This window comes from Drosophila miranda, chromosome XR, assembly GCF_003369915.1.
Source record: "Drosophila miranda strain MSH22 chromosome XR, D.miranda_PacBio2.1, whole genome shotgun sequence".
NCBI classification, from domain to species: domain Eukaryota; kingdom Metazoa; phylum Arthropoda; class Insecta; order Diptera; family Drosophilidae; genus Drosophila; species Drosophila miranda.
Genome location: NC_046674.1, coordinates 15,491,765 through 15,519,763, shown reverse-complemented (window position 1 = coordinate 15,519,763; position 27,999 = coordinate 15,491,765). Strand labels below are relative to the sequence as shown.

Below are 27,999 nucleotides of genomic sequence, written 5' to 3'. Positions count from 1 at the left end.
TTTATTTATTTTTTTTTTCTGTGTTTATTTTGTTTGTTTTTCATATATATATATATATATTTTTAATTTTTGAAATTTTTTTGCAGTGGAAAAATGTTGGAGGAAAACTATTGGTAAGTTCGAGAAGAAAGTATTCCCTGCTTTTATTGCAAATATATATTCCTTTCTTTTCTTGTGATACCAAAGAATCTTTTTCCTTAGAATTCTGGGAATTCTGGGAATTCTGGGAATTCTTGGACAACAAGCCAATATATGGATGATGGCTAATTCTTACTTTTCAGTTAGCTTTCTCACAATTTTCACTTTTCTTTTACACAAACCTCAAAAATAAATCAATTAAATTTAATTTAAGTCAAAAAAACTAAACTAAACTAGAAATACTTTCACCATTTATCAGCTAGGCGTTTCATTTGCAGTTTCTGTGTGTGTGTGTGGTTTTCTTTTCCATAGAGAGTATCACATTTTCGTGGTATCGATGCCCAGCAAAATTGTTTTGCTTTCGCCCCTTCGAACTTTCGAACTTAAATGTAATTTTGTGCTACCAGATGATCGATATCCGCCATTAGCTACTGCTGCTGCTGCTCCGACTCGGCGTTTTTGGCGCGCAGATACTTGAGCAGCATTTGCAGCGAATCATAGGTATCAAAGTCGTCGAGATTCCGTCGCGATGAGGAGATATTTGTGGGCCGTGGCATGGCCAGGGGCACCGGCAGCAGCTCGGGCATCACCGAATGATGGGTGATCAAAGCCTTGAGGCTGGAGAATTCCTTGCGAAAGCCCTGAAGGGTGATTGTTTCTATGAGTGAACTCTCTGAGGGAGAGAGGAGTGAAGATAGAGGTATTCTTACCTTGATCTTGTAGCCCCTGGGTGATCTTAGAATGATATAGTTGGCTATCTTCGGTCCTGGGGGCGAGGGTACCCGTAGTGTCAGGGCATAGCATCCCGGCTTTGAGCTGCTCTTGCGCACCAGAAACGCACCCGGACTCTTGCTCTGCAGCACCTCCACGGCAATGTCCCGGGAAATGCCCGCCTGATACCAGCAGGCGTCCTTGAGGTCAGCCTCCTCCTCCTCCTCGGCACCGACATTGCTGTGGGTGTTGGCCAGGCTGCTGCTCCGCTGGCCACTGGCTGCCCCCTGGTTCATTCGCAGGCGATTGGCAAAGATCTTCGGACTGGAGTTGGCTGCAGAGGGAAATCAATGAATTGGGGACCCCACTATCGATATTCATATATCCCATTCCTACCGCTGCTCGTCTCTCGCAGATAGCGCTTCTTCAGGTTGAACTCGTTGTTGTCGTTCAGATTGACGTTGTCCAGCATCGGAATGGCTGTGAGGGACTGACGGCACGAGTCACCGAACTTGCTGTCGATGTAGGAGTCCTCGTTGATGTAGCCATTCGAGTAGACAGGCTGGCTGTCCAGCGGAGCCCTCAAGGGCGTCATGTTGCCCACCAGTGGGCGGGACTCCTCGTTGTGGCGCAGCAGACCCATAGTTAAGCGTTTGACCTGTGAACAGAAATCGAAATCGACTTTAAGCTTTAAGCTTCAAGCAATCCCCCCCGAAAAGAAGGATCAAAGACGATGGAGATGTAGATGTACATAGATGGCAAAGGCGAAGGCAAAGGCAAAGGAAAAGGCGTTCAAGTGGCAACAAAATTAACTACAATTTAAACACCTTGTAAGCCGACAAGGATCAGGCCAGAGGATGCAGTCAAGGGCGGCCAGAGCATGGGCGTGGGCGTGCCCCGCAGCCACAGACGTGGGCGGACGGGCGAAAAAAAAGAAGGAAGGAATTTATTACCAAGAACCGCAACGAGACAAAATGCTGGCAAAATGCGCCACCGAAAAAGGAAACTTTTTCTCTCGTTTTTTTCGGCTTTCGGCTGGTGGCACTTAAACAGGAAACGGATGCTTGGACTAGGCATTACTGCTGGAGGATGGTAGCAAAGGCAAGAAGAAAAAGTGGCAGAGTGTGGGAGTGGGCAGGAGTGGGGAGGAGTGGGGGTGGCAGGAAACGAAGAAAGAGTGCAAAGTGCGCTTGGAAAGGAGGAGAAAGGCGCATAAATTCGTGGCAGACTCGAGAGTCGCGCTCGCTCTCTGTCTCTTTTCCACCCATTGTGTGTGGCTCACATTGCAACCGTCTAAAATGTTGCATAGCAAATGGCGAGGCGTTGGCGATGCGGCCGCTGTGGCACGCTAGGCGGAATTGTGCCGCAGGACACAGAGCCCAGGACCAAAAATCAGCAGTAGCATGAGCCAAAAAAAGAAGACGACAAGAAGAAGAATAGAATAGAAAACTATGTGGAGCAAGTGTTGAATGCTGGTTGGCCTTTTGTGGGGCAGAAAGTAATCGACTAGGGGATGATCTGTAGAGAAGAATACTCCTTTTCCTTTGTGCTTTCTATTAAATTCATCCAAACTCTACAGACATACAAATTTCATTGGAAAGTAGCACCCACAACTGTGGCACCCACGAATATACCCCTTCCCGGTTAAAGGGTATTTATTCCGGCTGGAACCTACAGCAAAGGGCCGACCGGCGATAATTCAGATGCACTTGTGCGCCGCATGTTGAGATCCGTGTTCCTCTCGTGCCTCCTTCGGCTCCGTTTTCGGGGTCAGTGGCTTTGAAAAAAGTCTGCCTGGCTCTTCTGCTACAATGCTCTTGTGTCTGCCCCGAAACTAGACTACAGTCTAGGCGCTCCACCTTCCCTCGGCTACCCTCTCTCTTGGTCGTTCTGTGTGGCATAATTTAAGGCGACATTGACAATGAGATGGTGGCTGTGGCGGCGGCTTTATCCTCCTTCCTTCCTCGTAGTAGTAGCAGAAGTAGTAGTAGTAGTCGTAGTCGTAGTACCTGCTCTGCTGTACCGACTGCGAGAGAGTCTGACAGCAATTGTTTGGCCATTGCTGCATAATTTAGGAAAAAAGTGCGCTGCATACTTTCGGGCGCTGCTTACGGGCGAAAGCCCTCCATTGTTTGCATATTTCACGGCGCATTGCACACTGATTTGCGGCCTTGTTTGTGTGTGTGTACATTCGTGGGGGATTCCCGGAGAGTGGGAGTTCATTTCTTTTGGATTTGCGCCCCCCATGCCTGATGATGAAATGAATCGTTCCACCAGGTGTTTACTTTCGAGGGAAGCGAGCGAATCGTTTCTCTTTTTCGTTATTTGCTTTTCGGCTTTTGCTCATTTCGGATTTGGGTTTGGGTTACGGGCTCAGGGCGGCTGTTCCCATGCTGCCTCCCCAAGAAATACCCCAAAACACTAATTGCCTTGTACGGCCTGTTGCCTTAATGAACTGCCACCGAGCTGGACATTAGTGGCAGATGTTGTGCCCCGAAACAGGCAGCACGTGCTCCCACGCATCACACCGCCCAGAGAAACACACACAAAGCAAAAAAAAAAACCAACAGCAACCAACACTTGCCGCAAAATGCTCAACATTTATGCAAATTTAATAAACTCTGGAGCTGGAGCCTGGCAAAAGGCTAAGGAGCCAAACGGATCTCTCATCTCTGGTTCTCGTGGGTGGGGGGAGGAGGCGAAGGAGGGGGGAGCCAAAGGGTCGGGGGCCAGGTTTAAATCAAATCCACCAACTGGTTTTTGTGGGCGTTGTGTGTGGTGTGTGTATGTCGGGGGGCGTGTCCCACAAAATATTATTTATGGCTTTTGAGCTGGAAATATACATATATTCCGTGCAGGAAAACACACACACATGATACATGATACATTGGTGTAGGCGTGACGAGAGAACCAGGATCAGAACCGACCCGACCCGGACCCGAACCCAGACCCGGACTCAACCAGGCCATGGCACATGTGGCATACTGATGGCTGTCGCTCAATGTCGGAGCGGAGCGGGGGTAGCGGAGTTGCAGTTGCAGTTCCTAAACAAACATTTAGCGGCGTCGAGTCAACAGCATCGATGCATCACCGCCAGGAGAAAGTCGGGTGGAGAGGAAGTGGAGTCAGCCATGACAGACAGCGCGTCATTTCCGGCCAGAGGAAGAGTGCTGCAGGAGACTGCAGCTGGGGCAAGGATATGCGGGCGACTCAGACTCGGCAGCCGACAGCAAACTGCATAATGTGGCAACGCATTTGTCTTTGACTCTTGACTGGCTCCCACTCTCAGCCCCTTGCCCTTGCCCCTTGCCCTGCCCCCTCCGGTCGCATGTGCAGCAGTTGGCTGCTGCTTTATTTTGCTTATCTGAAATTGAATCAGCCAGCCAAGCAGCAGAAGCAGCAGCAGCAGTGGCAGTGGCAGTGGCAGTGGCAGCAAGAGACGACTGCTACGACGACAAGGACAACGAAGGCAAGTTGCCTGTTGGGCACAATTAGGGAAGCATCACGCCCCTCTATATAAAGCCCCCAACCCCCACCCAGCAGCAGCGCCCATTGGCAACTCCCTCCCCAAGGGGGAAGCAAAAATTAATTTGCTTATCGGGCCGCACCCTGCAACAGCAACAGAATGATGTTATTGACAGGCAGAAGGCGGGCACGCCAGGCAGTATGTTGAACCACAGAAAACAAAAACAAAAGGAACAAAAAAAACGAGGGAAAAATGAAAACCAAAGAGTGGAAAAAAAAAACTATGCAAAACAAAAGGATATGCCTGCCGCCTGCCGCCTGCCTCCTGCCACCATGTGCGGCGTATGCGTGTTATTTGCTGTTGCCGGCGCAAAAAATGTTTATAGCCAAAATTGATTTATTGACAAAACAAGGGGCGATACACGCCAAGAATATGAAAAATACTCGTACCAAAAGCGAAAGCCTGAACTGAACCCTTTTTTTCCTTGGTGTTTTTGGTTCGACATATGGGAAATGTCAGGCGGAGAAAGACGGGGATAGAGGGTAGAAGGAGCACTAGAAGCATCGGCAGCAGTGTCCTTGGCAAGCATTTTGCATGGCATTCCTATTGACAATATTTATGGTTTGCCATTAGAGGCAACTGATTGCTTTTCGCTTTCAATACGTTGCCCCGACGTCGATGTCGATGTGCCGATGCCCCAATATACGATTTCAATTTCTCAGAGTGTTGTGTTCTTGCTTCAGTTTCTCTGTATCTGTATCTGTGTCAGTTTCTGCCACTGGTTTCTGGTGTTTGACTCGGCCTTGATTTGATTTGATTTCATTTGATTCGAGTAACGTTACGGTCCTGCAGTTCTGCTCCGACAGCCTCTTGCTCTCATTCTCTGTCTGCAGACATTTAGGTTGCGTTGCGGCCATTAGTTTACAGACGTAATCACCATAATGCGCAATCGAGTCGAGTCGCATTGCTGCCATAAATAAGACAAACACATAACGTATACGCAGCGTGGCACAACACACACGAGGAGGAGAGTCGAGTGCAGGAGTCGAGCATGAATAAACTCTCACGTACTTATCGCATAGACTATGCTCGACTGAGCACAGCTGCCGAGACTCTCGCTCTCTGCCTCTCTCTCTCTCTCTCTCTACCTACCTACGCATACTCATGCTCAAAGATATAGTATACGTGTATGAATATTTAAGGCGTTGAATTTATGAAAACAACGTGCCACACAAGTCGAAGTCATCGTCAACGTTGGTAAAGGCTAAAGTTTTGCATTGCTAAAACTTTTCTGCCCCTATCCGAGGCGTGGCCGCCCATCACGTGACAAAGAACAGGCGGGGCGAAACATTTGATAAACATTTCGGGATGTGGACTGTGGGATGTGGGAAGCTCCTCTTCGACATTTACGTGTTATGACACACAGAAAAGAACCCGAAACCAAACCCAAACCCGAGCCAGAAAAATCCACAAGCAATCCAGCAAATGGTCTGTAAGAACCCAAGGGTTCTCTCAGGGCTTAGCGCGTAGCCGAAAGTTGTCTAAAGTTCCTCTACCAGCGAATACTTTTCCTCCAATAATTCATAACAAAGCGCTGAAAAGAAAAGAATACATACATACATATATGAAATATTCTTGGCCCCAAAGTCTTTGAAGGAGTGGCACAAAAAACCAATAAACGGTTCGGAGTAATGGCACCCTTATCAAAGTCAAAGCCAATGCCAGATCCAAAGCCAAAGCCATCAAATATGTTTGATCTTCTCAATGGGATAATGGGGGAAATATTTGTAATACATTTTTTTTCGGAGGAAATCTCCTAAGCAAATCCTAAACCCAAAATATTCAACCACTTACCAGAGGAGGCTTGTCCGTCAGACGCTTGCAATTGTTCAGCTCTGTGGGTGAGTTGTCCTCATCGGAGCTGGGCGTTTGGGCCACCTTCTCGTTGTCATTGCAGCTGGGGATTATAGATTGTTGGGAACCGTATATCAGGCATACTTATAGCCATGAAAGGGTAGTGTATTTATCTGTGCGTGTGTTGTCTGATGAATGGCGATTAAAGCTTTTGGTTCGAGGGAACTACTACGAGTACTACGAAGCGCGTTTCGAGGGCTACTCACTTGAGATTGGCGTGCGTGAAGAGCTGCAGTGGCCGACGACGTCCCAGAGTGACTGGCGATGGGGGCGTGGCCAGTCCGAGACCCACACCCAGACCCAGACCGTGACCATGACCGTGCTTACCTCTGCTAATGGTTGAGACATGCATCGGGGATCGTGGAGTGGTGCTGGAGGCCTGCTGTTGGCGATTGCTGCTGCAGGAGGAGGATCTGAAGCGGGCACCGGCTCCCGTCAGCACAGCAGCCAAATTGGCGGCAATGCGATTGTCGAATCGATTGAAATAAGAGTTTGAATTGGAGTTGGAATTTGAATTTGAATTTGAGTTGGAATTGGAATTGTCGGCCGTCGGGGAGGAGTTGTTGCTGCTGCTGGTGCTGCCATTCCTGTTGTTGCTGCCTGTTGTCATCGTGGTTGTTGCTGCTGTTCCTCCTGCTGTTGCCACCGCTCCCCCTGTGGTGGAGGTCCTGCCACTGCTGCTGCTGGTCCGGTCATAATCCAAATTATTGTTGGTTATCATTGCGGCGGCTTTGCTTTTGGGCATTAACTTTTGGCAGTGTTTTCCACTTTGAATTATGTGCGCGTATAAAAACGCTGCGGGCGGCTTTTGTCGCACTGCGTGTCGCCCCCAAAAATAAAGGACACAGGATTCAGGATTCAGGACATCGGCACCACTGGCACCACTCACCACCAGAGAAGCTTTTCAACGACGACAGCTCCGGCTCCGGCTCCAGCTCGGGCTTCGGCCTTTATTAAATTTGACTAGAGTGGGGTCGGTGGGTGGTGGGTGGCAAATGGAAGTGGAGTGGGGTTGTGGGTGGCTGAGAGTCTGTGAGTCTGTGCTCCAGCCGCAGGGGTTCTTTGGCGGCTTCAATCCCGTAAACTGCAGGCGACGCAGCACGAAGGACAACGACGATTCGCAGATTTAAACACAGAATTAATTCAAGCGGAAATTGGCAACGAAGTGGGCGGTGGGAGAGGCGAGGAGGGAGGGAAAGCAAAACAAAAATGGAAAGCGTGAAGCATAAACAAAAAAGGAATGAAAATGGGCAGATAGCAGAGGGTGGTCGGGGGGCAGGCATGCATTGGATGGGGGCATGCACGAGGCAGCGATTGAAAGCGAAAACCCAAATGAAAACGCATAAAAGACGAGACCAATTTTTTGGGGGAGAAGCCGCAAAAATGCACATAAATAGGAATAGAAAGAGAGAGAGAGACAGTGAGAGCGGAGGATGGGTGAACAGGGGGGATGGTATTGATGGGGGCAGTGTGGGTGGCAGTTAGCAGAGGGATGAGCAGCACAGGGGTTACCAGCCATGACGTCATACCAGCATAAAGCGCATAAATAGCAGGATTTTCGCAGGGATTTTCATGATGATGAAAATGATGATGTTTTTGTTGTTGTTGTTGTTGTTTTTGTTGTGATTGGGAATACAAAATAACCAGATTATTGTTTTATTCGTTTTGGTTTTTGCATATTCCATTTTATTCGAATTTTGATTTCGAACCCCAACAATTTTCCCCAATTTTCCGCAGTTGAAAGCAGGTTTTTTTGTTGTTTTATTTTTCGCCAATTAGTTGCCAATTTTCGTTTTCGCATAAGATTGAAGTCGGGGGATTGTTGGAGTAGTTTTTTGTAGTTTTTGTTTTTTGCCAATTTCGTTTTGTTTTGGGTCAAATTTCATGTAAATAAAGAGTGGAAAAATTTTGTTGATTTTTTAGAGCATGTTTTTCGGTTGCTTTTTGCAAATTTTAAAATTTAATTTCCAGCGAAAATTTGCATTGAAAGTTTCAGGCGGAAAGCGAGAGCTATTTTGCTTTTAAAATACGTACACATATGTGTATATTTTTTTACACACTTGTTTTGATAGACCGAAAGGGAACATTTCAAAGCAAATTCGTGGATAACTTTTGTTGCTTTTCTTTTTTTGGGCTGTTGGTGCACTCACATTGGTCCGGGGGGAGCAACCAGACTTTTCATTGAGCCTTCCTTCAGTGGGCCACGTTTACAGACGAATGAAGATTAGAGGGGCTTCTGCAAGAGAGAAGAGTTCGATTTAATTAAAATCAATCCGAAAGCATTGCTCAAGTGTGTGTGTGTGTGTGTTGCGTAGGGGATGTAAGAATGTGTGTGTGTATGTGGATGTGGCGGCTGCTGTTCTATAGCAATCATTAGACGTTCATAGTCAACACCTCATTAGGCGACTAATCAAGCGTACGCTGGGCACGAAACAACAACCAGTTCAGTCCACTGGCAACAGATTAAAGAGAGAACTAGCCCAGCTCCAGGCTGGAGAAGGAGAAGGAGGAGAAGGAGCCAAAGGAGCTCCGTGCTGAAGCCGGAACAAGGCGCCAAGCCACAGACACTAAACAAAACCCAAGCAAATCATCAAGATTGCACCCATGAAGGAGGAGACAAAACTAGCGATGGCATCGTGTCCACGCGGAGTGACCGATCCCAGTACGAAGCCAGATTAGAGGCCATCCCCAGCGGTGGCTGGTGGACGCAATGAAGTAAACAAGAAGACGATGCCATGCCGCAAATAAAACGCACAGATTAAAGGATGCCCGGGTGAAATGTCTTCTTAATTACTTCGCAGAGTCTAAGGAGTCGAGTCGAGCAGCAGCGGCAGCATGAGGAGGAGAAGGAGGAGGAGGAGGAGGAAGAGGCGCTATAGAGCTAAGGCTGGGAAGGATAAACAAGGCTGGGTGGGATGACTGAAGCGTAATTGAGAAGTCGCCGGGCTGGGACCTAGTACTGGTACTGGTACTGGTTCTGGTCCTGTTCCTGTGTCTGGCTCTGGCTGTGGCTCTGGTTCCTGTGTGTCTGCAGCGCAGTTTAAGCGGAAGTAATTTAATTAATTACAAATGAAACGGAAACACGACAACGACGACAAGAGAGGGGTCCAGAATGCATCGTGTGTCGATTGTTTGCTCAATTGGATGGAGCTGAAATGGCGGAAACCCCATGAAGAACCCGCTTTTGGATGGAAGAACAAGAACCCCCTCTAAATGGATAAACCATATGGATGGAGAATACCCCTTTTGAATGCAGAACCCCTTTTTAGACGGGGGAAAGCCCTCTAAATTCCCTCAACAACAGGAAAACAACAAATCCAATTCTGTTTTTTGCTTTTTTCTGTTGCATACGGGGATGTATGGGGATATATGGGGATGCGGCCTAAGCGTTTTTCAAAACGAGAACAACGAAAAAATTAAGCGAAACTCTGGCTCCCAGCAGTGCAATTAAATTTGTTCCCTGCCTCCCACCACAGCAGACCGCAAACTATTTGAGGGCACTGTGCGATACACACACCCACACCCACACCCACACCCACAAAGTCACGCACACAGCAGACAGGGCTGTACGCATTAAGCACAGCTCATTTGCATTGCGGTTTTAATTGCCAGAAAGAGAGGGACGGCGAGCGAGAGAGGGAAAGGGAAAGGGAGAGTGTGCTATTACCTCGGGTTCCCTGTCCTTCGGCACGGTTCGCTGGCGGGGCTTACAAGGATAATGAAAACAATTTAACGACTCTCTCGACAATTCGCAGGACCAAGGGGGGGTGGAAGGTGGAGCAGAGTCCTGGTCCTGCAAGACCAATCGAGGCCCAAACGCAGAGCCAGACAGACAGAAACGAATCCTGGTTAAACAAATCTAGAATCCCTTTTGCCGCCTCCTGCATTTGCTTTTGCTTTTTGCCATTATTTTGCACCCCTTTTTTGCTCCCCCTCCCATCAAAAAATGCTGCGTGCCTGCGCAAAATATTTTCATTAAAATGTCAAAAAAATATCTGAAAATATTCTGCGTAACATTTCTTAAAAAACAGAGAAAAAAGGTATATGAAAATGGCAGAAAGCAAAAAGCAAAAAGGACAAGCCCCTTCGCTGATGAATACTTGATCCTCTTCGCTGGCTTAATATTATTTTAACGAAGCGGATTCCCCGCTGAGAAGGGATAGCGAAAAATGGCTGAGCGGAGTGGGTCACTTTTAAGCCGTGCTGATGGCCAGTAATTAAATGCTTGACATGCCTTTGGGGTGTGAGGTTGGGCCGGCCAAAGGATTAGCGCGGCTAAGAGAATGTCAGAGCGGGCCAATGCCAAACTGCGAGAAATTATGCAGCAAATATAACGCGTAGAGCGCACAGCAAAATAACTGCCAGAACATTCTCCCAGTGCAACAATCATGGCAGGAGGAGAGAATTAACGCTGATGCTGGCATTATAATTATGGCATGCAGTTAAGGCGATTGTTTGCCAGCCAGCCAGGAGCTGAAGCTGGAGCTGAGGCTGGAGCTGAAGCTGCAGCTCTCAGGTATGCCCCTGCTCCTGGGGAAAAGACGCTCAAGATTTCGCAGTCAGTTTCCACTTTATTCTGGCCATAATTACCGGTTTTATTGAGGTGCGTGTAAGCTGCTGCTGCAACAGGATGTTTTCCTGCTGCTGACTCATTAAATATTTGCGAATTCTCAATTTGCTTAAGTGAGCAGCAAATAATAACAATTCCAGAATAAAATCAAGAAGCCTTAACGAAAATATTTGCACAGAAGAAAAAGCAAACAAGAGCCAGGGCCATCAGACAGCAGGAGATGTTCTTCAAATTAAAAGAAATCAAAATCATATGAGAATTTTCAAGTGATTGCCGCATGTGGCAAGGCAGGATGGGAGGCTGGCAGGAAACGCGGGCAAACATAAACAAGCAATTTAAGAGGTACTCCCGCACACACACAAACACACACAAACACAGGCTGCTTCGAGGGGGGCATCCTTGAGGAGGCAGGAGGCAGGAGCCTGGAGCAGCATAGGAGTCGGAGACTCCATCGCCAGTTGGCAAACAAACGAAGCGTTCAGGCGAAAAAGCCGGGGAAAAAAAAAACTCGGGCAGCCTCGAAACAAGCAAAGCGTTTTATGTGCCGACAACATGGCCAACATGCATGAGTGTGTATGCGTGTGTGTTTGTGGCACCGCAGATTTCTCACACACACATAGTCTTAAAGTATGCCGCAAGTTTTTCACGCTCTTTGTTAATGAAATTTTAATCAAGCCTCCGCTGCCGCTGCCGCTTTTGCTGTTGCTGCAAGCAAGAAAGAGTTTTCCTGCCGACTAAGTTTTCCCCAAGCACACATACCCTGTACACCCCTTCACCCCCTTTTCATCTGCGGCTCCTTTAAGCAGGGATTCTTTTTCTCTCTCATCTCTTTCGTTTTTTTTCCAAATAGCCAGCAGCTTCATTAGCACTCATCCTCTGCTCCGGCTGCTGCCACGCGCTGCGTATACGTAATAATTTATTTAAAATGCAATTCGTTTATGCCAGACATTAATCATTCGACAGTAAACGATAAGACGTCGAGAGTCACGTTCTGAGGCCTGCTGCATTTATTAACAATTTACGTCATAAATAAAATTGAAAAACATTCATAATGTCAAACAGAGACGAGACGAGAGACGAGAGACGCGAGTAGAGGGGAGGAGAACGTGAGAGCACGGACTGATGGCAATTTCATAAATTACAGGGACAGCGAGAGAGAGAGAGAGAGTTGTACTGTGGAGTGTGAAAGAGCGTTCGGATCACATAAATTAGACAACAAATTTCCATGCAAAATGGGAACAGCACGCAGGCACAGGTAAATCACAAAAGTGGCCCCAAAATGACAACATTACTCGTAAGAGCGGGGTCCCAAAGTGTGGGGGAGTTGGGCGGTGGACAAAACACTTTTACTTGCTATGTTTTGTGTGTTGTTTGCCGGTGTTGCGGTATCAGGCAGTTGTTTAACATATTTGTGTTTTGCTGTGGCTGTTACGCCTTTTCCTAGCCAGCACAGCCCCAGCCAAAGGCGGAGCAAGGCCCCCAGTTCGGGTGAAAAATGTTCGCTTAGCACGGCAAATAATTATTTCTCGCTTACTGCCAACTGGCATGCCATTTTGGCCAGGCTTTGAGCATGGCTGACGGTCGGTTCGGCTGTATTTTGCACCCTCTTCCACCCTCTCCCACCCTCTTCGCGGCTTTGAGTTCATTATGTGAATTTTGAAATTGTTTTTTCTTGTTTTTTTTTTTTGTTTTCTGCTGCGGGGCACAGAGCTGAAAAAAAAAAGAAAAAGAAACCAAATGCCAACACGTTGCCGCCTCTCATGGAAGGCAACAGCAACCATCATCCCCTCGTCGGAAAAGGTGTTGAGTTGAGCCAAATTACAAAAAATTGCTGCTTTTGTTGCTGTGCATATTTTTCTTTAATGATTTGAATATGCAAAGCGGTGCCAGGGCAAAATAAAAAGAATTTTAATTAGTTTTCGCAATGCTTTTCGGCTGCAATTAAAGTCCTGAATTGTTGCCAGCAATAAACAGAACAATGATTATGTTTCTGTTATGCGAAATTCGAAATTTTCATACTCCAAAAACGAAGGAGATCACATGTCTATCAGAGAAGCTGAAAAGGGAAATATTTCTGGTATTTTTTGCAGAACGAAGTCGGAAAGCTAAAAATTTAAACATTTAAGCATTTGAATGCTTAATTTATGCTGGAAAAGGCAAAAATTGAACTAAAGAAAAGCAAATATGCAAAGCAAAGCAAAGCAACGCGAATTGATTTGGAAATTCTTATGCAATTGGCCGACATAGAAACGGAAAAAGTGGGAGACCAAAGACACAGAGAAGAGGAAAAAGTGTAAATTTGTATATTTCTCGACTGTTAGATACCCACCCACAGGGGGGATGGTGCGAAAAAACTTTTAGAAGATCATTAGAATCGAGTAATTGAAAGTGCCTATAAAAAACTACTATTTAATAACTTCTTTTCTATATTTTGGTTGCAAGATCACGTTGACTATCGGTAGATACAGTCTCTAAATATGCAGCAGTTCCAAGGCAAAGTTTCAAATGCTCTAAACTCTCGATTCCACACACTTTTTCTCGGTTTTCAGAGGAGAAATCACATCTAGTAGAGGTAAACAAACGAATGTCTGAGGGGACTTTAAAGTCTCCGAAACGCTTCCAAAACCAGCATACACTCACCAACTAGAGTACGCGGTATGTAAACCTGAACCAGATCCTGCCAAGATGCCAATAAAGAAAAGAAAATTCCCATTGATTTCTGTACCTTGGCTGGAATTTAAAAGCAGCAGCAGCATCAGCAGCAGCAGCTGGAGGAAGACGAAAAAAAAACTATTTCCCATGCAGCAGAGCGGCAACAACAACGAAATAGTTCGACTACCTTTCGTTGAATGTCTGGGCAGTGTCCCATGACGTGAACCCAGAAGCAATAAATGTTCAAATCAATTGAAACGTTTTGCCAAAGCCTCACACCCTATTCTGAACGAATCGAAGGCAGTGGAGCCACAGCCTCCCCCAAAAGATAAATGGAAGAGGGAGTGGAGTAAGAGTGGAGGAATGGATTCTTGGACAGCTTAAGGCGGCGATTTGGTTAGCCCCAAACAACAGAAAATCGATAGGGGATGCCGAACGAACACCAATAAGGGAAGAATGTCAACTTGTTTGGCACTAGTCCCGTGATGAGCCCAAGGAACAGACGGGAGACAGAGTCCTGTCCCATATTCGAGGCTGGCAAACTTGGGACTATATGTATGCGATATATGGACCAGAAATCGACAGAAGTCGACGGCAATAAAACGCCATTTGGTCATAAAAATAGTCGAACGTTGCAGGGGCAAAGTGAATGCGACAACTGCCCCAAGGGGCAGTCGTAGTCGTAGTGGGAGCGGGCACGGGCGCGGTCGCAGGAGGCGATTGGGTGTCCTGTCTGCCAGAGCAAATTACGAATTTTGCATATTGCCAGTGGCCAGAGGCCCGAGCCGGTCCTTTCTTCTCCTTTCTGCCTGCTCTCTGGTTTCTTTGCCCCTTTGCCCCATTAGTCATTTCGGGGCCGGCGCTTTGGCTATGCCTCTGCCTCCGCCTCCACCTCCGCCTCGGTCGCTCGGTTGCTGGCTATGGCTTTGGTGTGTCGCCACTTTGCAGGATGAATGACCCCGGACCCGGCATAGTAGTTGCTGCCGGCACTGGCCCCACGGCCCCACGGCCCCACGGCCCCTTACCCCTCTGGCAGCGGAAATTGCGCACACGTCACAGGGCAGCAATTTTCATATAAGCGTTCTCCATTTCTTTTTCGATTCATTTTCCATAGAAGAGGGTTGTGTGTAGACCACAAGAAAATCGGGAATGGAATGCACATTATATTTATTTAGGGATGGAATATAAGGTTTACTCAGGTGTTACACCAGAGACAGACTCAATCCAGTCCAGGTAGGAGATAACATCCGTATATACGACGGGGTAACCCAAATCACATCCTATAGTAGATCCAAATGAGACGATTCCGACCAATTTCTGCTCGTCTTCTAGCACCAGCGGTCCACCAGAGTCTCCTTTGCAGGTGGATCTTTTCTTGTCGGTGCGAACACACAATGCGCCTTTCAAATTTCCGTATATGCTTACGCACTCAGATATATCGCCGATCTCTAGTGCGACCCAATTCAAACGATCCACTGAATCTCCTTTTATATGTTGTGCACCCCATCCGGCGGAAATGACTGACTGACCCGGTCTAATCGACCTTCTACCGTCTCTGGGTGATGGCAGGGGAATGCTTTGAATTCGATCATTGAACTTAACCGCGGGAGTGCGAATCAGGGCCACATCGTGACGGTAATTATTATGAAATATTATTCTGTACCTCGGATGTCGATGAATGTTAGACCCCTGCACTGTTTCAACTTTTGCATTTTCCTTCTGGGTAGAGCCATAGAATATCTTTACCTCCTTTGGCAATCCTGTAGTGCAATGAGCAGCCGTAAGTATCCATTCATTGGATATAATGCTGCCACCGCACACACTGTAGCGATCTAAAGAAGATAAAGCTAAAGCCTTGGGTCCGAATACAAGTCCAACAAGGTATGGAAATTGTCCTTCTTTGGCCAGCTCTCCATTGGCGATACGCTGCAGCTGGTTGGATTCTCCAGCAATAAATAGTTGTGCCACCAGAAGACACAGAAAGATTACCATTTTGACGATTCAAAACTGACTTAAGCTTAAGTTCAGGTGCGACTGCCTTATATACTGTTCTTTCTTATCAGCATTTGTCCGTTTTTCTATTAAAATACCACATTCCATACCAAATTTGGAATGGGTGCAATGACAAGACACGTGTACTGATGAATGATTTTTCGACTTTCAATAAGTGGTTATTTTTGTGCAGAACTTCTTCGATTTTAAGTCGAGGCAACACAAATTCTCATATCGGGGTTGCAACATTTTGAGTACCTTTAACAAAAACATTTGTTTTAAATGCCTCGATGCACAGGTTGTTCAATTCGTGTGCATTTTGTGTCGTTTATTTTACGTTTAATTGATTTTCGCAGCCGAATGCATCAAAAATGCATGCGTACGCAATTAATGACATTACCGGAGTGCAGTCCCCGTCCGTCCGTTGTCCGTCGTCCCCTCCGATCCCAGTCCCGTCCTGGATGGGAAAGAGACAGAGACAAGCGCTCTTTTTAATAAATTATCACTATTATCATTATTAAGCAAATGGAATGCTGAACAGAGAGCTGCCATAATGCTAGAGCATTAATTTAATACGAGTAGAATTAAATTTCTGAATGATTATAAACCGGTGGATAAACCGAATTTACGAATTTACGAATTTACGAATTGAAAATAAAATTCTATTCAAAAGGAGAACGAACAACCTTAAATGAAAATACATATCTACGGGAAATGAGAGGAAAGGTTTCGCTGACAAACTCCATAAATAATTAGTGGAAATGTGGTACACATGTATATTCGTGGCGTGGCATGGCCTTGCCTTGCCTTCGACAACTGCCGCTCCCACTGTTGCCCCAACCCCCAACCAGACACTGCGCTCCCATGTAGGTCATAGACTGCGCAAAAAAGCGTTGCATACCTTCGGGCTGTCAATTTATTTTTCGCGCTTCGCATGTTCTTTGGCCATGTTTTTCGAATTTCCCACTCTACTCCGCTGCCATCCATTCGGTCTCTGAGGCAGTCTTATGTCCTTGAAATTTATGCGTTCGACGCAGGCAAACCGCCAAGTGCTGAGCACATCGGATGGCTGATAGGCCCAAGTGCCACATGGCATGTAATGCGCTCATTATGTTGCCTCTCCGTGGCACACGAACACACACAATCGCATAGAGCAGTAGATGAATGCCACATGCAGAGGAAGCCTACTCCTGGCGCGCCCTTGGAACTGGGCCAATGCGAACGGCATTGTCTTTTGGGGTCCCGGTCTCCTCCACCAGGAGATAATAACAACAAATTATTACACTTGCCAAGGGACCCTTTTCGGAGGGTGGGGATGAGAGGGGCTTTCTATGGGCTTTCTGTTGTAACTAAATTAAGCATATCGTTGATAACTCAACGCAGATCGGACGGAACACGATAAGCCACAGCAAGTCTTGTTGTGTCTTTGTTGGGTTTCAGTCCCAAAGTTGTAATGGGTCCCATCACATTCTTCCTCTCCTCCTCCTTCTCTTGTCCCTGGCCATGGCCTTGAGGAGCCTTTTATCGATTTTGTCATAACCATTTTGTTTAGCAATTTCCATGCTATCTGCATTTCGCTTGCCAATCAGGCGGTCAAGGCCGACAACGAGTGCTCGTATCATTAAAATATACCCATTCCGTATACGCAGTGGTGCCAGCGATGCTCTACTGTCACTACCCTTTTTATTTTTATTTCATAATTTTTCGTGTCAGTTCCTCTGAGCCATATCTCGTTCACTTCCTCGCAAAACCCAATTGCGCTTCCGCATAAAAAAAAACAAGCCAGCGAAAAACAACGAACAAGTTTCGTGGAAAGCCAGATTATTGCAATCATAAATTTTTATGATTTTTCCATTGGTTGCAGCTCTTGGCGAGGTGGCAGTGGCAGTGGCAGTGGCAGGGGCAGTGGCAGCCTCGAGGGTATAGTGCGGCATGAATGCGTGAGAAAAATACTACTCACATGCCGCTGAAAATTTTATGTGAATTTAATAGCCCTGCAGATATGATGCAGAAAATTATTATAGTCTGCTCCGGCTCCGGCTCCGGCGGTCCTTCGCTCTTTGCTGAAAAGAAGCGATAAAAAAAGGAGGCAATAGCAGCTGTATCAATACACCTATATATATTTTATATACATATACATATACATTTCGATGTATTGATACATTTTCCCACATCCGGCGGCAAAGTTGTTTTTTTTTTCTGCGTGGGCCATTAAAAGGAAATTTAATATAAACTTAGGAAGGAAGATGGGATGACAGGGGCCGTAAAAAGCATATTGACAATGCCGCAAGATCCATCCATCAATCAATCAGGCTTGACAGTGCCCCGGCGGGAGGGCTGTGGCAGGTAAAAAAAAACCAAAAAAAATATAAAAATTCAGAAGTAATCTAATCCAATTACTCAACACTGGCAAACAAGCAGCCGAGCAGCAGAGCAGCGGAAGGATTCCATGCAGGGCGCTAATGGACGAACGCCCCCACATGGAGGATATCACATGTCTACGAAAAAGTTAAATAACCGAAGGGCAATCCCAAAGTATCAATAGCCAGGAAGCGGAGACCAGCAGGGCAGGAGGTGTAGATGGGGTCTAAGCCACAGGCACATTTACATCATCCCCAAACGAATGCGTTTGATTATTAACCAACAAAAGGAAAGGGGAAGTGGAAGGGAAGGGCAAGGGCGCTGACGAAGTGCAAATCCTGACCAAAAAACACAAATTGAAATCCAGACGCATTCAATGCGAGTCCTCCCAGGGCTCGGGTTCGGGTTCGGGTTCGGGACCGGGTTCCTAGCTTTTGTTGTTGCCACGGGGCTTACAAGGCCCAGGACCCGGAACAGAACCCGCACTCCCATTCTATTGACGAAATTATAATTTTTGTTGCTTCAATAAAATGACAGGCCAAAATACTAATATGGTTTCATTTCTGCCTCTTCCCCAAAAGCCCTAAGCAGGCTTAGGCATCAAATTGAAAATATAAGAAGCGGCGGGTGGAAAGCTCTTTGTTCGAGGGGAGACACTGGCACAATAGGGGAGGAAAGACCCTTGGCTGAGGGCTGATTGGATGGCAGAACTTTCGTGATGATGATGATGCGGTGACATTGATAGGATATCGAAGGAGGAAAAACTATTCTCTATTCACCGCAACATACTTAATCATTCAAATTAATTCAGGGTATACTTACTCGTACTTCGTAAGCCACCCCAAGTGATTTATTCGCCCCGCCATGAGATTCATTTAGCTTTGCCACCGGAACACAGCCTTTCACCTTTCACTTTCGGCAATCAAATAGCAATTATGCCTGCCCATAGTTCAAATATTTGCCACTGACACTGACACTGATGCTGATGTTGATGCTGGGATCCCTTTCCCCCTTTCCCCGTTTCCTCGGGATACCCGTTTATGCAAATTTGTACGGGTTAACGATTTCATTAAATGCCATACCCGGGCACGCCTTATCTCTGCTGGACGGACAGGCGGCACTGGCAGCTCCTGTGGCATCTCGACTAATTTCAATATCAGCAAACGCCTCGCCTCTTCCAAGAGCTTGCATTAATTTTCACATTTAGCCATAAGCCGCAAGGGGCGTGGCATTGTTGATAAACCGCCACATCAGAGGGGCATCCGTTTAGCCTTCGCCTCCCTCCCGTCTCTTGTGCCTCTTCCAGTCACCGTTTCTGTCTCCTTTCCCTGTCTCATGTATCGCTATCGCTGCCTGTCTCTTGTGAATCTCTCTCCCATAAGTCTCAACCGAAGAGGCGACAAGCTTCCCCAACAAACACATACCGAATCCTCCCCATCAGGGCCTCCCAGGATGTCCGGGATATGCTCGTCGCACAGGCACAGGAGCCCGGAAGACACATGAACGACAACGACAACGACAACAGCAACGGCCAAGGGGTCAATTTGGAGAGCTTCAAAAGGGACAAGAATTTTATAAACTACAGTTGTGGAGGATGGCCTGTCTGTAGTCTGGGGCCAGCATATTTATAAACACATTAAAAACGCTTCACTGGCATCCTGGCCCCCATCCCATATCCCACATTCTCGCAAAGCCAAAAGGATATGAGAACTTGATGAGTTATCAGTAGGGAGGACTCCAACTCCGACTCCGACTCCGACTTCTCTCTTTTCTCTGAGGTTAGGGGTGTGTACTCCTCTCTGTCTGAGGGATATGTGGGTAGAGTTTTCCCCTTCGGAAAATTAACACGAAACAAGTCAAAGTCAATGTTGGACGATGGAAAGGGGATCGTGCTCGTTCTCGTGGGGGAAATCCCACAACATGTTTGAAAAATGTCAGTTGCACATGAGGCAGCTGGGAACCTCAAACCTCAAGAATCTCGGCAGTCATGCCGCACCAGAAGGCGGGCACATGTGTGTGTGTGTGATGAGGAATTGCTGCAAGTTGCAGCTGACGGTTGCTAAGCTTGTCAACATGCAGCGACACTAAGGCTCTCCAGAGGGAGACACCTCGAGAGAGAAATGCAGGAGGCAGGCGGCAGGCGACAGGCGGCAGGACATGCAGGAGAAAGCTCCAGCGTAACAATTGAATATACCGCCACATCCACGCACTGCATCTCGCACATGCATATTTTCCAGGTCAAGCCACATTTGACCCGGTTCTTATCTAAAAGTCAACAGTTTAAATGCCATTTAACATTTTATGGCTCAACGACAGACAGAGTCAAAGGAGACGGAGAGTGAGAGTGAGAGAGAGGGAGCGTAGTCTTAGGGATGGGGGACCATAACGATTTGTAACCTTCATGTTAATACTCTCGTCGAGTTATTTATGTAAATTACTTGCAACTGCAATGCCAACTACTTGGAGGATGCTGCTGCTTCTGGCCAAGCTCTTGCTGGGTCTCTGGCTGTGGCTGTGGCTCTGGCTCTGGCTCGTGCTGCTGCCAGCGTTCATGTTTTATAATTAAGTCAGTAATTTAAGAGGGAAGGAAACTTTACTTGACTGCATTCCTTGTGGCTTACAATTTGGTTGAGCGCAAACTTTTCGTTTGTTTCGTCGCCCCCGCCACCGCCCCTGCCCTCGCCATCGCACTAAAAGCAGTGAAAAAAGCCAGCGAGAAAAGAACGCGCCGGCTTTGACACTACTAACTACTACAACTACTTTGACATTTGCCCCATGCCTCCCAGAGAGAGGGTCACACCAGAGAAAGAGATTTGGCCAGAGAGAGAGAGTTCTGGGGGGGGAGGGGTTGGGGTATTTGTTTGCAAGTTGAAATTACTTAAGTGCCAGCGCGACGAGGCGTGTGAATGCCAAACTGAGTCCCGAGTGAATAAATGAATGCGGGGGCTGTGACTCTTTTGAATGAAATAGGAGCGGCAGAGATGGAGCTGTGGCCCGAACTCTGGCTCATAGATTAATGTCATTGCATTAAAGCGAATTAGGGAAAAATCCCGTCTCATTCTCTCCCTATCTCTCTCTCTCTCAGTTGCTGCATTCTCTCCTTCTCTTTCGCTGCAGTTTCTCTGTGCCTCTCTGATGCTGCACTTTCCCACCGCCTGGGGGCTAGCGTTTATACATAAAAAAAGACGAGGGGAAAAAGGAAAATAGGAAGAGCCGTGCTGCAGTGTCGAGTGTAACAGAAGTTATTCGTGCCCCCAGATGCAGCCAAGTGTGAAGGACAACAGCAACAGCAACTGCAATCAAAAAGGGAAAACACAAACGAATGGCAGAAAAAGTTGATGCCTCAAACGAATGCTGAATACCGTAGAAGTAGAAGTACCGGGGGTACCTATTCCCCTAGTTATCTGTGAAGCCTTTCTTTGCTGCTGCACCCAAAAAGCGTAGCGCCTGCTGTGCAACGGCGGGCCCATGGCATGTCAGAGTGGAAAAATGTTAGTTAAATTTCGTAGTTACATTTGTTTTGTGTTGCCCGCCCAGCCTGCTCCACACAGCATGCCCCACAAGGCATCCGGCGAGAGGGAGAGAGAGAAAAGAGTTGGCAACTCAACTGCATGCATAGTGCATAAGTCAGTCAGTCAGTCGGAGAGGGGCAGCAGGAGGCAGTCCGGACAAGTTAGTAGTCCTGGCATGACTTTAAGACTTATTGTTCGTTGACTTTTTGGCAGCACTCGAGCAGTGAAGCCCCGCCGTCACCGCGAGTCCTCTCTCCGCCTTCTCAATTTCCCATTCGCACTTACTCGTGCTCGTACTCGTACTTGTTCTCGTACTCGTAGTCCTACAATGAAATGCAAAGCAATTTACGTTTAAGATCTGAGATACTCGTACAAAAATGTTGGCCATAGAAGAGCAGCATACCATAAACACGAGAAAGTTATTAAAATGTCAGTGACAGAGTGGCCTCTACAAGCACACATACTTAGATACTCGTACCTGGGATGACCTGTACTTTGCATAATTTTCCAAACTAGATTTCCCTTTGATTTTCTTTGTTGCAGCTGGGACTTGGGGTCAGACTTTTGCTCCTTGGAGTCACTTTAGCTTCAGCTTCAGTTTATCTTTGGCCATTTTATATTCTGTCTCGTGACATATCCTTAAGGTATGCATTAATTACAAGGATCATAAAAACGGGGTGAAGGCAACGCCTGCTCTGCTCCAAATTGCAATGGCAGGCACACACAGACACACGATCCCTGGGTCCCCGAGTCCTTTTACTTTGTGTTACATTTTGCATTTTACGGCCCCAGACTATGGGCGGGTGTATCCTACGCTCCTGCCTCACCTTGCACTCCTGCTCCTGCTCCTGCTCCTGCTCCTGCTGCTCTCTGGGAACCCTCTCCCTTTATGGCATGCCATTGTTTTGGTGTTGCAATCAGCCAGAAATTTCGAGTGCATAGTTTATGTGTGTGTCTATGTGGATGTGTACATATAAGACTCCAAAATATTTGTCTCCTGCTCTAAAGCTTTTCATAAATTGCTCCTTCTGTCGTTTTTCCTCGTCCTGCTTTAAAATTTCCCGCTAACAAATGACGAACTCATGTCGAGGGCTCGTTTGTTTTATGGCCAACGCTTAGGCAGCCAGATGTGGTCTTTGCCACTTTCATTCCCCTTCTCTCTCGTCGTCGTCCTCTTTCGCTCCTGCTGTTTCTATCCATTTCGTTCTGTCTCTGTCGTGGTGGCCCAGTTATTTGACACGCTTTTTTCCAGCCTTAACTGAAAGGCAGACGACAGACAGTTGGGGAGTTCCTTCATTACATTTTTAGAGGAGGCAGAGAGGTCTGTGGCATTGTTGCATGGATCACACACATATCTCCCCCGAAACACCCCCCACCGAAACGCCAAAGAACACACAAAGCATATATGTATGCATGTATGTATAGTATATGCAAAATATAATTGCCTACTTTTAGGGTCCTGCCAAATACAAAATCTTCAAAGCATCGTCATTCGTCTTGGCGGCTTTATCAACTTTATTATACGTGCGCGCCAAAAGTTGCAAAATTAACAACAGAAGGGCAGAGCGAAGGGGCGAAAAGGCGAAAGAAAGGTTTCAACTGCAAGCCGCGACCATTTTATGAGCCACACTCACACACACGCATACACGCATACACTCATATACAAAAGGCTGAAAACTGTTTCAATGTCTGACGCAGCAGCCCAGCTGCTCTCTGCTCTTCGCTCTTCTGGTTCTTCTGGTGTTTTGTTATACCCTTCAAAGAGTTTGGTTTGGTTTAGCAGAGTGTTTAGAGCAGTGAAGTAAAATGTTCCTTTGGACAGACCATAGACCAAATAAAGCCAAGAAAGCATCACATCCCAGTATCATAAAGAGGTCGGTCTTTGCTTTTGAAGATAAGCAAATGCCTGTCGAAAGAGTTTCATCAAAATCCTATACATATCTTCCATAGAAAGATTGCACATGTTAGGGTATCTGCAGCTTCCACCAGCCCCGAAACCTGTTTTTCTTTTCTTGTTTATCTCGTTTGTGTTTGCCCTCGTTCATCGTCGTTCAACCAGCCCAACTTGATGGGCCCCCTGCCCTGCGTCTATCCCTGCGCCTGTTCCCCGCCCACCTCCCTCTTAACCAACAAAAAAAAGAAGAAAAAAGTGTCTTACTTTGCTCGGCTTTTTCGCTATTTTGCGCTGCGCAACTTTCACGACGATTTTGTGTGCCTGTTTAGTGGTGTTTGTTTGTATCTGTATCTGTGTCTGTGTCTGTGTCGGTGTCCGTGCATTATGTGCATGTTTAAGTGTGCTGTATTCTGCACCGTGTGTACTCGTACGCTGGTATTGGTATTTGTGTGTGCGTGTGTGTGTGAAGTGCGTATTCCATTCGACTGCTGCGACTGCTGCGACTGCTGCTGTTGGTACTCCCTCTAACAATTGCTGAGCGCCTGTTCCAAAATATTCACTGTGTGTGGGTGTATCTCACACGGATACAAGCCTGCAAAGGAGAATCACGCATGTGGCTGTGCAGTGGCCTGTGTGTGTGTGTGTGAGCACCAGGAGGCTGTGCCATGATGGTGGTAAGAGTTGCGCTGTGAGCATGTTTCGGGCAACGTTTAACAATAATTTTTGGCCAGAATGTTGCCAGGCTGCAGGAGGCTGAATGAAGTGTTTTGATATCGGGTTGGGACCCCACTAAGCCGGTGAGATTTCACTCATATGCAGACATAACTCGGCAATTTTAAGCGGCTTACCCGACTCGCAGAGTTTTCATTACAAAGGTGACTCCACTCCATCTCCCCACGCAAAGCCTCCCTGCCTCTACATCCCTCTACGCCCCTCTGCTCTTCAAGACAGCACTGGCAAGTGCACAGTCTTTTGGTACTTCAAAAGGCAGACAGATTTCTATAGAGCCACTCTCGGTCGAGGCGGGGCGGGCAAACACAGATCAAATCTTATCGGGAATCATTTTATGAGCAAAATTAATACGCTTCAAGTCAACTCAAGCGATGAGAGACTGGAAAATTTGTTCTTGGCTGTTGCTCCTGGCAACAAGCGCAATATAATGAGCCAAGGCAGGTGGCGGTGGTGGTGGCTGCTGCTTGTCCCCCTGACTGCCTGGGAGTGATATCAAAAGGGATATAAGACTCTTTCTGTCTCTCTCTCTCTCTCTCTCCTGGGCGGGCAACGACATCGTCATGGAAATTCTTCATTAACTCAACTTGGGCGCTCAGAGAAAAGAAGTTTATGTTATTAAGAACACAGTGACGCTTGGTGGAAAGGAAGGGAATGGTAGGGGAGTGGAGTGGAGTCGGAAATGTTGGCAGGGGCATGATGAAAATGGTAAGCACTCTCCACTCCCTCGAAGCATTTGGCAGGAGGCGTGGCTAGGCCCCAGCAGTGGAAGCAGCTGTTGTTGTACTAAAATGTGTGTTTTACTTGACAAGAAAGAGATAACGGTAAATGAATATGCAGCAATTTGCACGCCCACATAATGAGCAAAGGAGTAGGCGGACGGAGAGGCAGATGATGGCAGGGGAACCACTGCCGCCGGGCAGAGACTGAAATAATAACAGCGGCAGCAGCAGCAGCAGTATCACCAGCAGCAACAGAAACAACAGCGACTAAACAAAAGTCGATAAACATAAACCAGGACCCAGCGCTGAAGAGAGCGCTGATAAGTATGCTACACTTTCCTTTCGTCTCCTCCCAGCCTCAAGTGAGTGTGTGAGTCCCTCCTCCCATATGTATGTGTGTGCGTGCGTGTGTGTGCGAGGCAAAAGTAAATTAAAACGATTTTAATTACGGTTGCCAAGACGATGAATGAAAATGTCAACGCGATGCTGGGGCAACAACGCTGGTGGCTACAACCAAACAGCAGGTGGGCCAGCGAAAGGACAGAGAGAGAAAAAATAGCTAGAGACTGTTTTCCTAAAAGCCTTTCGCTGTACCGCTTGTCGCCGCTTGTGGGAGTGTGAATTATAGCACATGCAGCCAGCCGTAGGAGCCGTAGGAGGAGGCCCTCATGTGTGTGGGTGAAGTTGAATAAAAGACGGGAAGCCGCTTACTCGGTAGCTCCTGGGAGCTGCCGTCAAGAAACTCGTTTAAAAGCGACTCGACTGCTGTGCTAGTGTTGTCTTTAGCCACTCGAGAAGCCAGGCCCAAAGTCATTGCCAAGAGCGAAAGCAGCAGCAGCAGCAGCAGCAAACTTGGCCAAATAAAAGTGTTAACACTGCGGAAGGAGAGACCAGAGAGTGGAGTGTAGTGGAATGGAGTACAAAAACACAGCAGAATCTAAAACAAACAAGCTTCAGTTTTATGACGCTCCTTTCTCTCGTTTTTTCGAGGTGCTGTTCCGGTTTCCCCCTTTTTTTTATACCTTATTAACGCTCCCGTTTTCTATGCGGGCTGCTCGTTGAAAATGAAAAGTTTTCGTGGCGGGCGTGAAATTTTTTGCCATTGGCCGCGCAAGCAAACAAACAAAAAAAAGAGGAGAGAGAAGGCTCGCCTTGGTGGTCGAGGGCTTTGATATCCTGGAATGCGATTCGATCGTACGATGACTATGTGATATGACTTACTCTGCGTGAGCAGGGAAAGGTCTGAAAGGGTTTTGCTTTCTTCTGAGGAACACACAGACGTTTATTAATATTCCAACTGAGCTGCAATGACGAATATTTATACCTTTCTGGGATCAAAAATTATTCCCTTTCTATTTTCCGTAAACCAGACTATCCTCTTCAAGGGTACGACTAAAAGCTGGAAAACCACGGAAAAAAAAAGCTCGGAAACCCTGGCTTGCTGATTAACTTGACACGGCCAACGAGGGGGTGAAAGCTGTGGGCTGGGGGGAGCGGGTGGGGGTGCGGGTGGGGGAATGGAATTCGCCGTTTGAATGCAGCTGACAGGCAGCACCTGTCGCCGCTGCGGAAGTGGCGACTGCAGCAGCTCCTGCGAGGGCAGGCAGCAAACGCAAACCACGCTTGACATTTCCTTGGCGACGGTTGGCTTTCAAGGATAAGCGAGGGCTGAGGCGGAAGCAGGAGCAGGAGCAGGAGCGGTGATGGGGCTGGAACCCCTGCGGTTGTGTATCTTATTTTAGGACTGCATTTAAGTGCAGTGTTTTTATGGAAGAGATTTACGCTTAAGCCAGCGTTTGTCAAAGTTTATTTAAAGGTTTAGTTTCATTAATTTTAGTTGAGGTTTTATTAATACCATTTAAGACGCGGGACCAAAAGCAGCAGTAAAACCCAAACCCACAATGGAGTGAAACGGATTAAAAATCTGTTTTGCGGTGCAGTACGAAATGTGGGGGAAACCATTCTTTGGAATGAGTTTTCAATCGAAATTGTCTCCGCCCAAGAGTAGGCAATGCTTTCTCTTCAAACTTGAACACCCTAATTGGGATCCTTGGGAATTCCTTGCTCTTTTTAACACTTCCTCCCCCCTGCCAAGTATTTAAACTTCCTCTTGAGAAAACTGTAACACTTCACTCCAAACATGTTGACAGCTTAGCAGGAAGTCTCCCTCAACAACTGCTCCTGCACAAAAAATAGGTTGATTCCTCCCGCTGGCAACTTTAACCGAGCCAAAAACTGCAACTGCAGTTTCGTGGCAAAAGTTTGCAGTGCATTTTGATGCGCCTCGCACAAAATGTCAACCTTTGGGGGCAAAAGGTGGATGGTACTCGTTACAGGGGAATGCATCCGCTGTTTGAATAATTATATAGATGAAAGGAGCCCCCGAGGCAGCGGAGTGGGGCTGTGAGACAGCGGGAGCAGAGGCCTATCCCCCATAATCCCCAGCCCATTCAAGTCAAGGCCAGTGACCTTTTTAACGCTGTTTGTTAACGACTCAAAGGGAGCCCACACACACACACACACACACACAGCGCCAGGAGGATACTTTGATGTATCCCAAGAGCTACAAAATCATACCCAAATTGACCAAAAAAAGATGGTATATTATGACCGAAAATACACCCATAAATACGACAATGTGAACAATGAAATTTGTTGCTCGTTTAACTCACCGTTGGATCAATTTTTTGGCGGCAAAGTTTGCTGCTTTTGCGTGGCGTGTTTTCTTTTATTGCGCGACGGAGACGAGGACAATCCCCTGCCAAGTTTTCGCATAAAATTCAATTACGATTGTGAACTCATAAATTTCAACACTTGGCCGCGTTTTACGATTACGCCTTTTGATTTGAGTTTGGGGGGTTCTGGTCCGGGTCCTGGACTAACACGAAAAAAAAGTGTGAAACTTTGGCTAACTGCTCTTTGGCTACTTTGTTATCACTGTTATCAGTCCGCGGTCCGCAACAGCAGCAGAAGCAGCAGCAGTGTGGCAATAAAAAAAATTACCCCGTCGTGGCATTAAAAGTTAAGCGTCGCCCTTTTTCGTGCTAAACTGGCAGATTTGTTAAGTTTTTATGGCTCTTTGCCGTTGTGTTTGGGCTTGGATTTCTCGTCAGATTTCTCGTCGATTGTGTTTCCCAACGACAAACTTTTCTGGGCTCTGAGGCGCCTTTTTGGGCCAACCTTTTCAGTTGAAAGCGCGCAAGGAACTGTTGGTTCTGGCCCCATGTTCTGGCATTTATGTGTGTGCCGTCCTCGCACAGGAAACTTGGCATCCACCAGGGCGCAGGCGTTGGATTCCATTCATGGGAATGGGCATGGGGAGCGGGAGAGGGGAGTGG

General features: G+C 47.0%; 2 protein-coding genes across 5 annotated transcripts; both read right to left on the bottom strand.

Annotated features, from left to right (window-relative positions):
* Positions 1-52: 52 nt before the first annotated feature.
* Positions 53-27,877, bottom strand: LOC108153514 (tensin-1). 4 transcript variants are annotated; one of them, XM_033387371.1, is made up of 7 exons: positions 27,334-27,877; positions 17,404-17,506; positions 8,380-8,465; positions 6,170-6,272; positions 1,246-1,507; positions 849-1,183; positions 57-779 (listed from the first exon to the last, which is right to left on the bottom strand). In XM_033387371.1, the coding sequence occupies exons 3-7, from the start codon at positions 8,409-8,411 to the stop codon at positions 567-569; spliced, it is 945 nt and encodes a 314-aa protein (XP_033243262.1). In that variant the 5' UTR covers positions 8,412-8,465; positions 17,404-17,506; positions 27,334-27,877; the 3' UTR covers positions 57-566. The 4 variants fall into 4 exon arrangements, with proteins under 4 accessions (XP_033243261.1, XP_033243262.1, XP_033243263.1 ...); XM_033387372.1 differs by lacking the exon at positions 17,404-17,506 and having other exon boundaries at positions 27,334-27,539; positions 27,665-27,877; XM_033387370.1 differs by lacking the exons at positions 17,404-17,506; positions 27,334-27,877 and adding an exon at positions 6,436-7,313 and having other exon boundaries at positions 53-779; positions 8,380-8,466.
* Positions 14,602-15,478, bottom strand: LOC108153515 (serine protease 3-like). The gene has a single exon (XM_017283574.2). The coding sequence runs from the start codon at positions 15,441-15,443 to the stop codon at positions 14,643-14,645; it is 801 nt and encodes a 266-aa protein (XP_017139063.1). The 5' UTR covers positions 15,444-15,478; the 3' UTR covers positions 14,602-14,642.
* Positions 27,878-27,999: the final 122 nt, after the last annotated feature.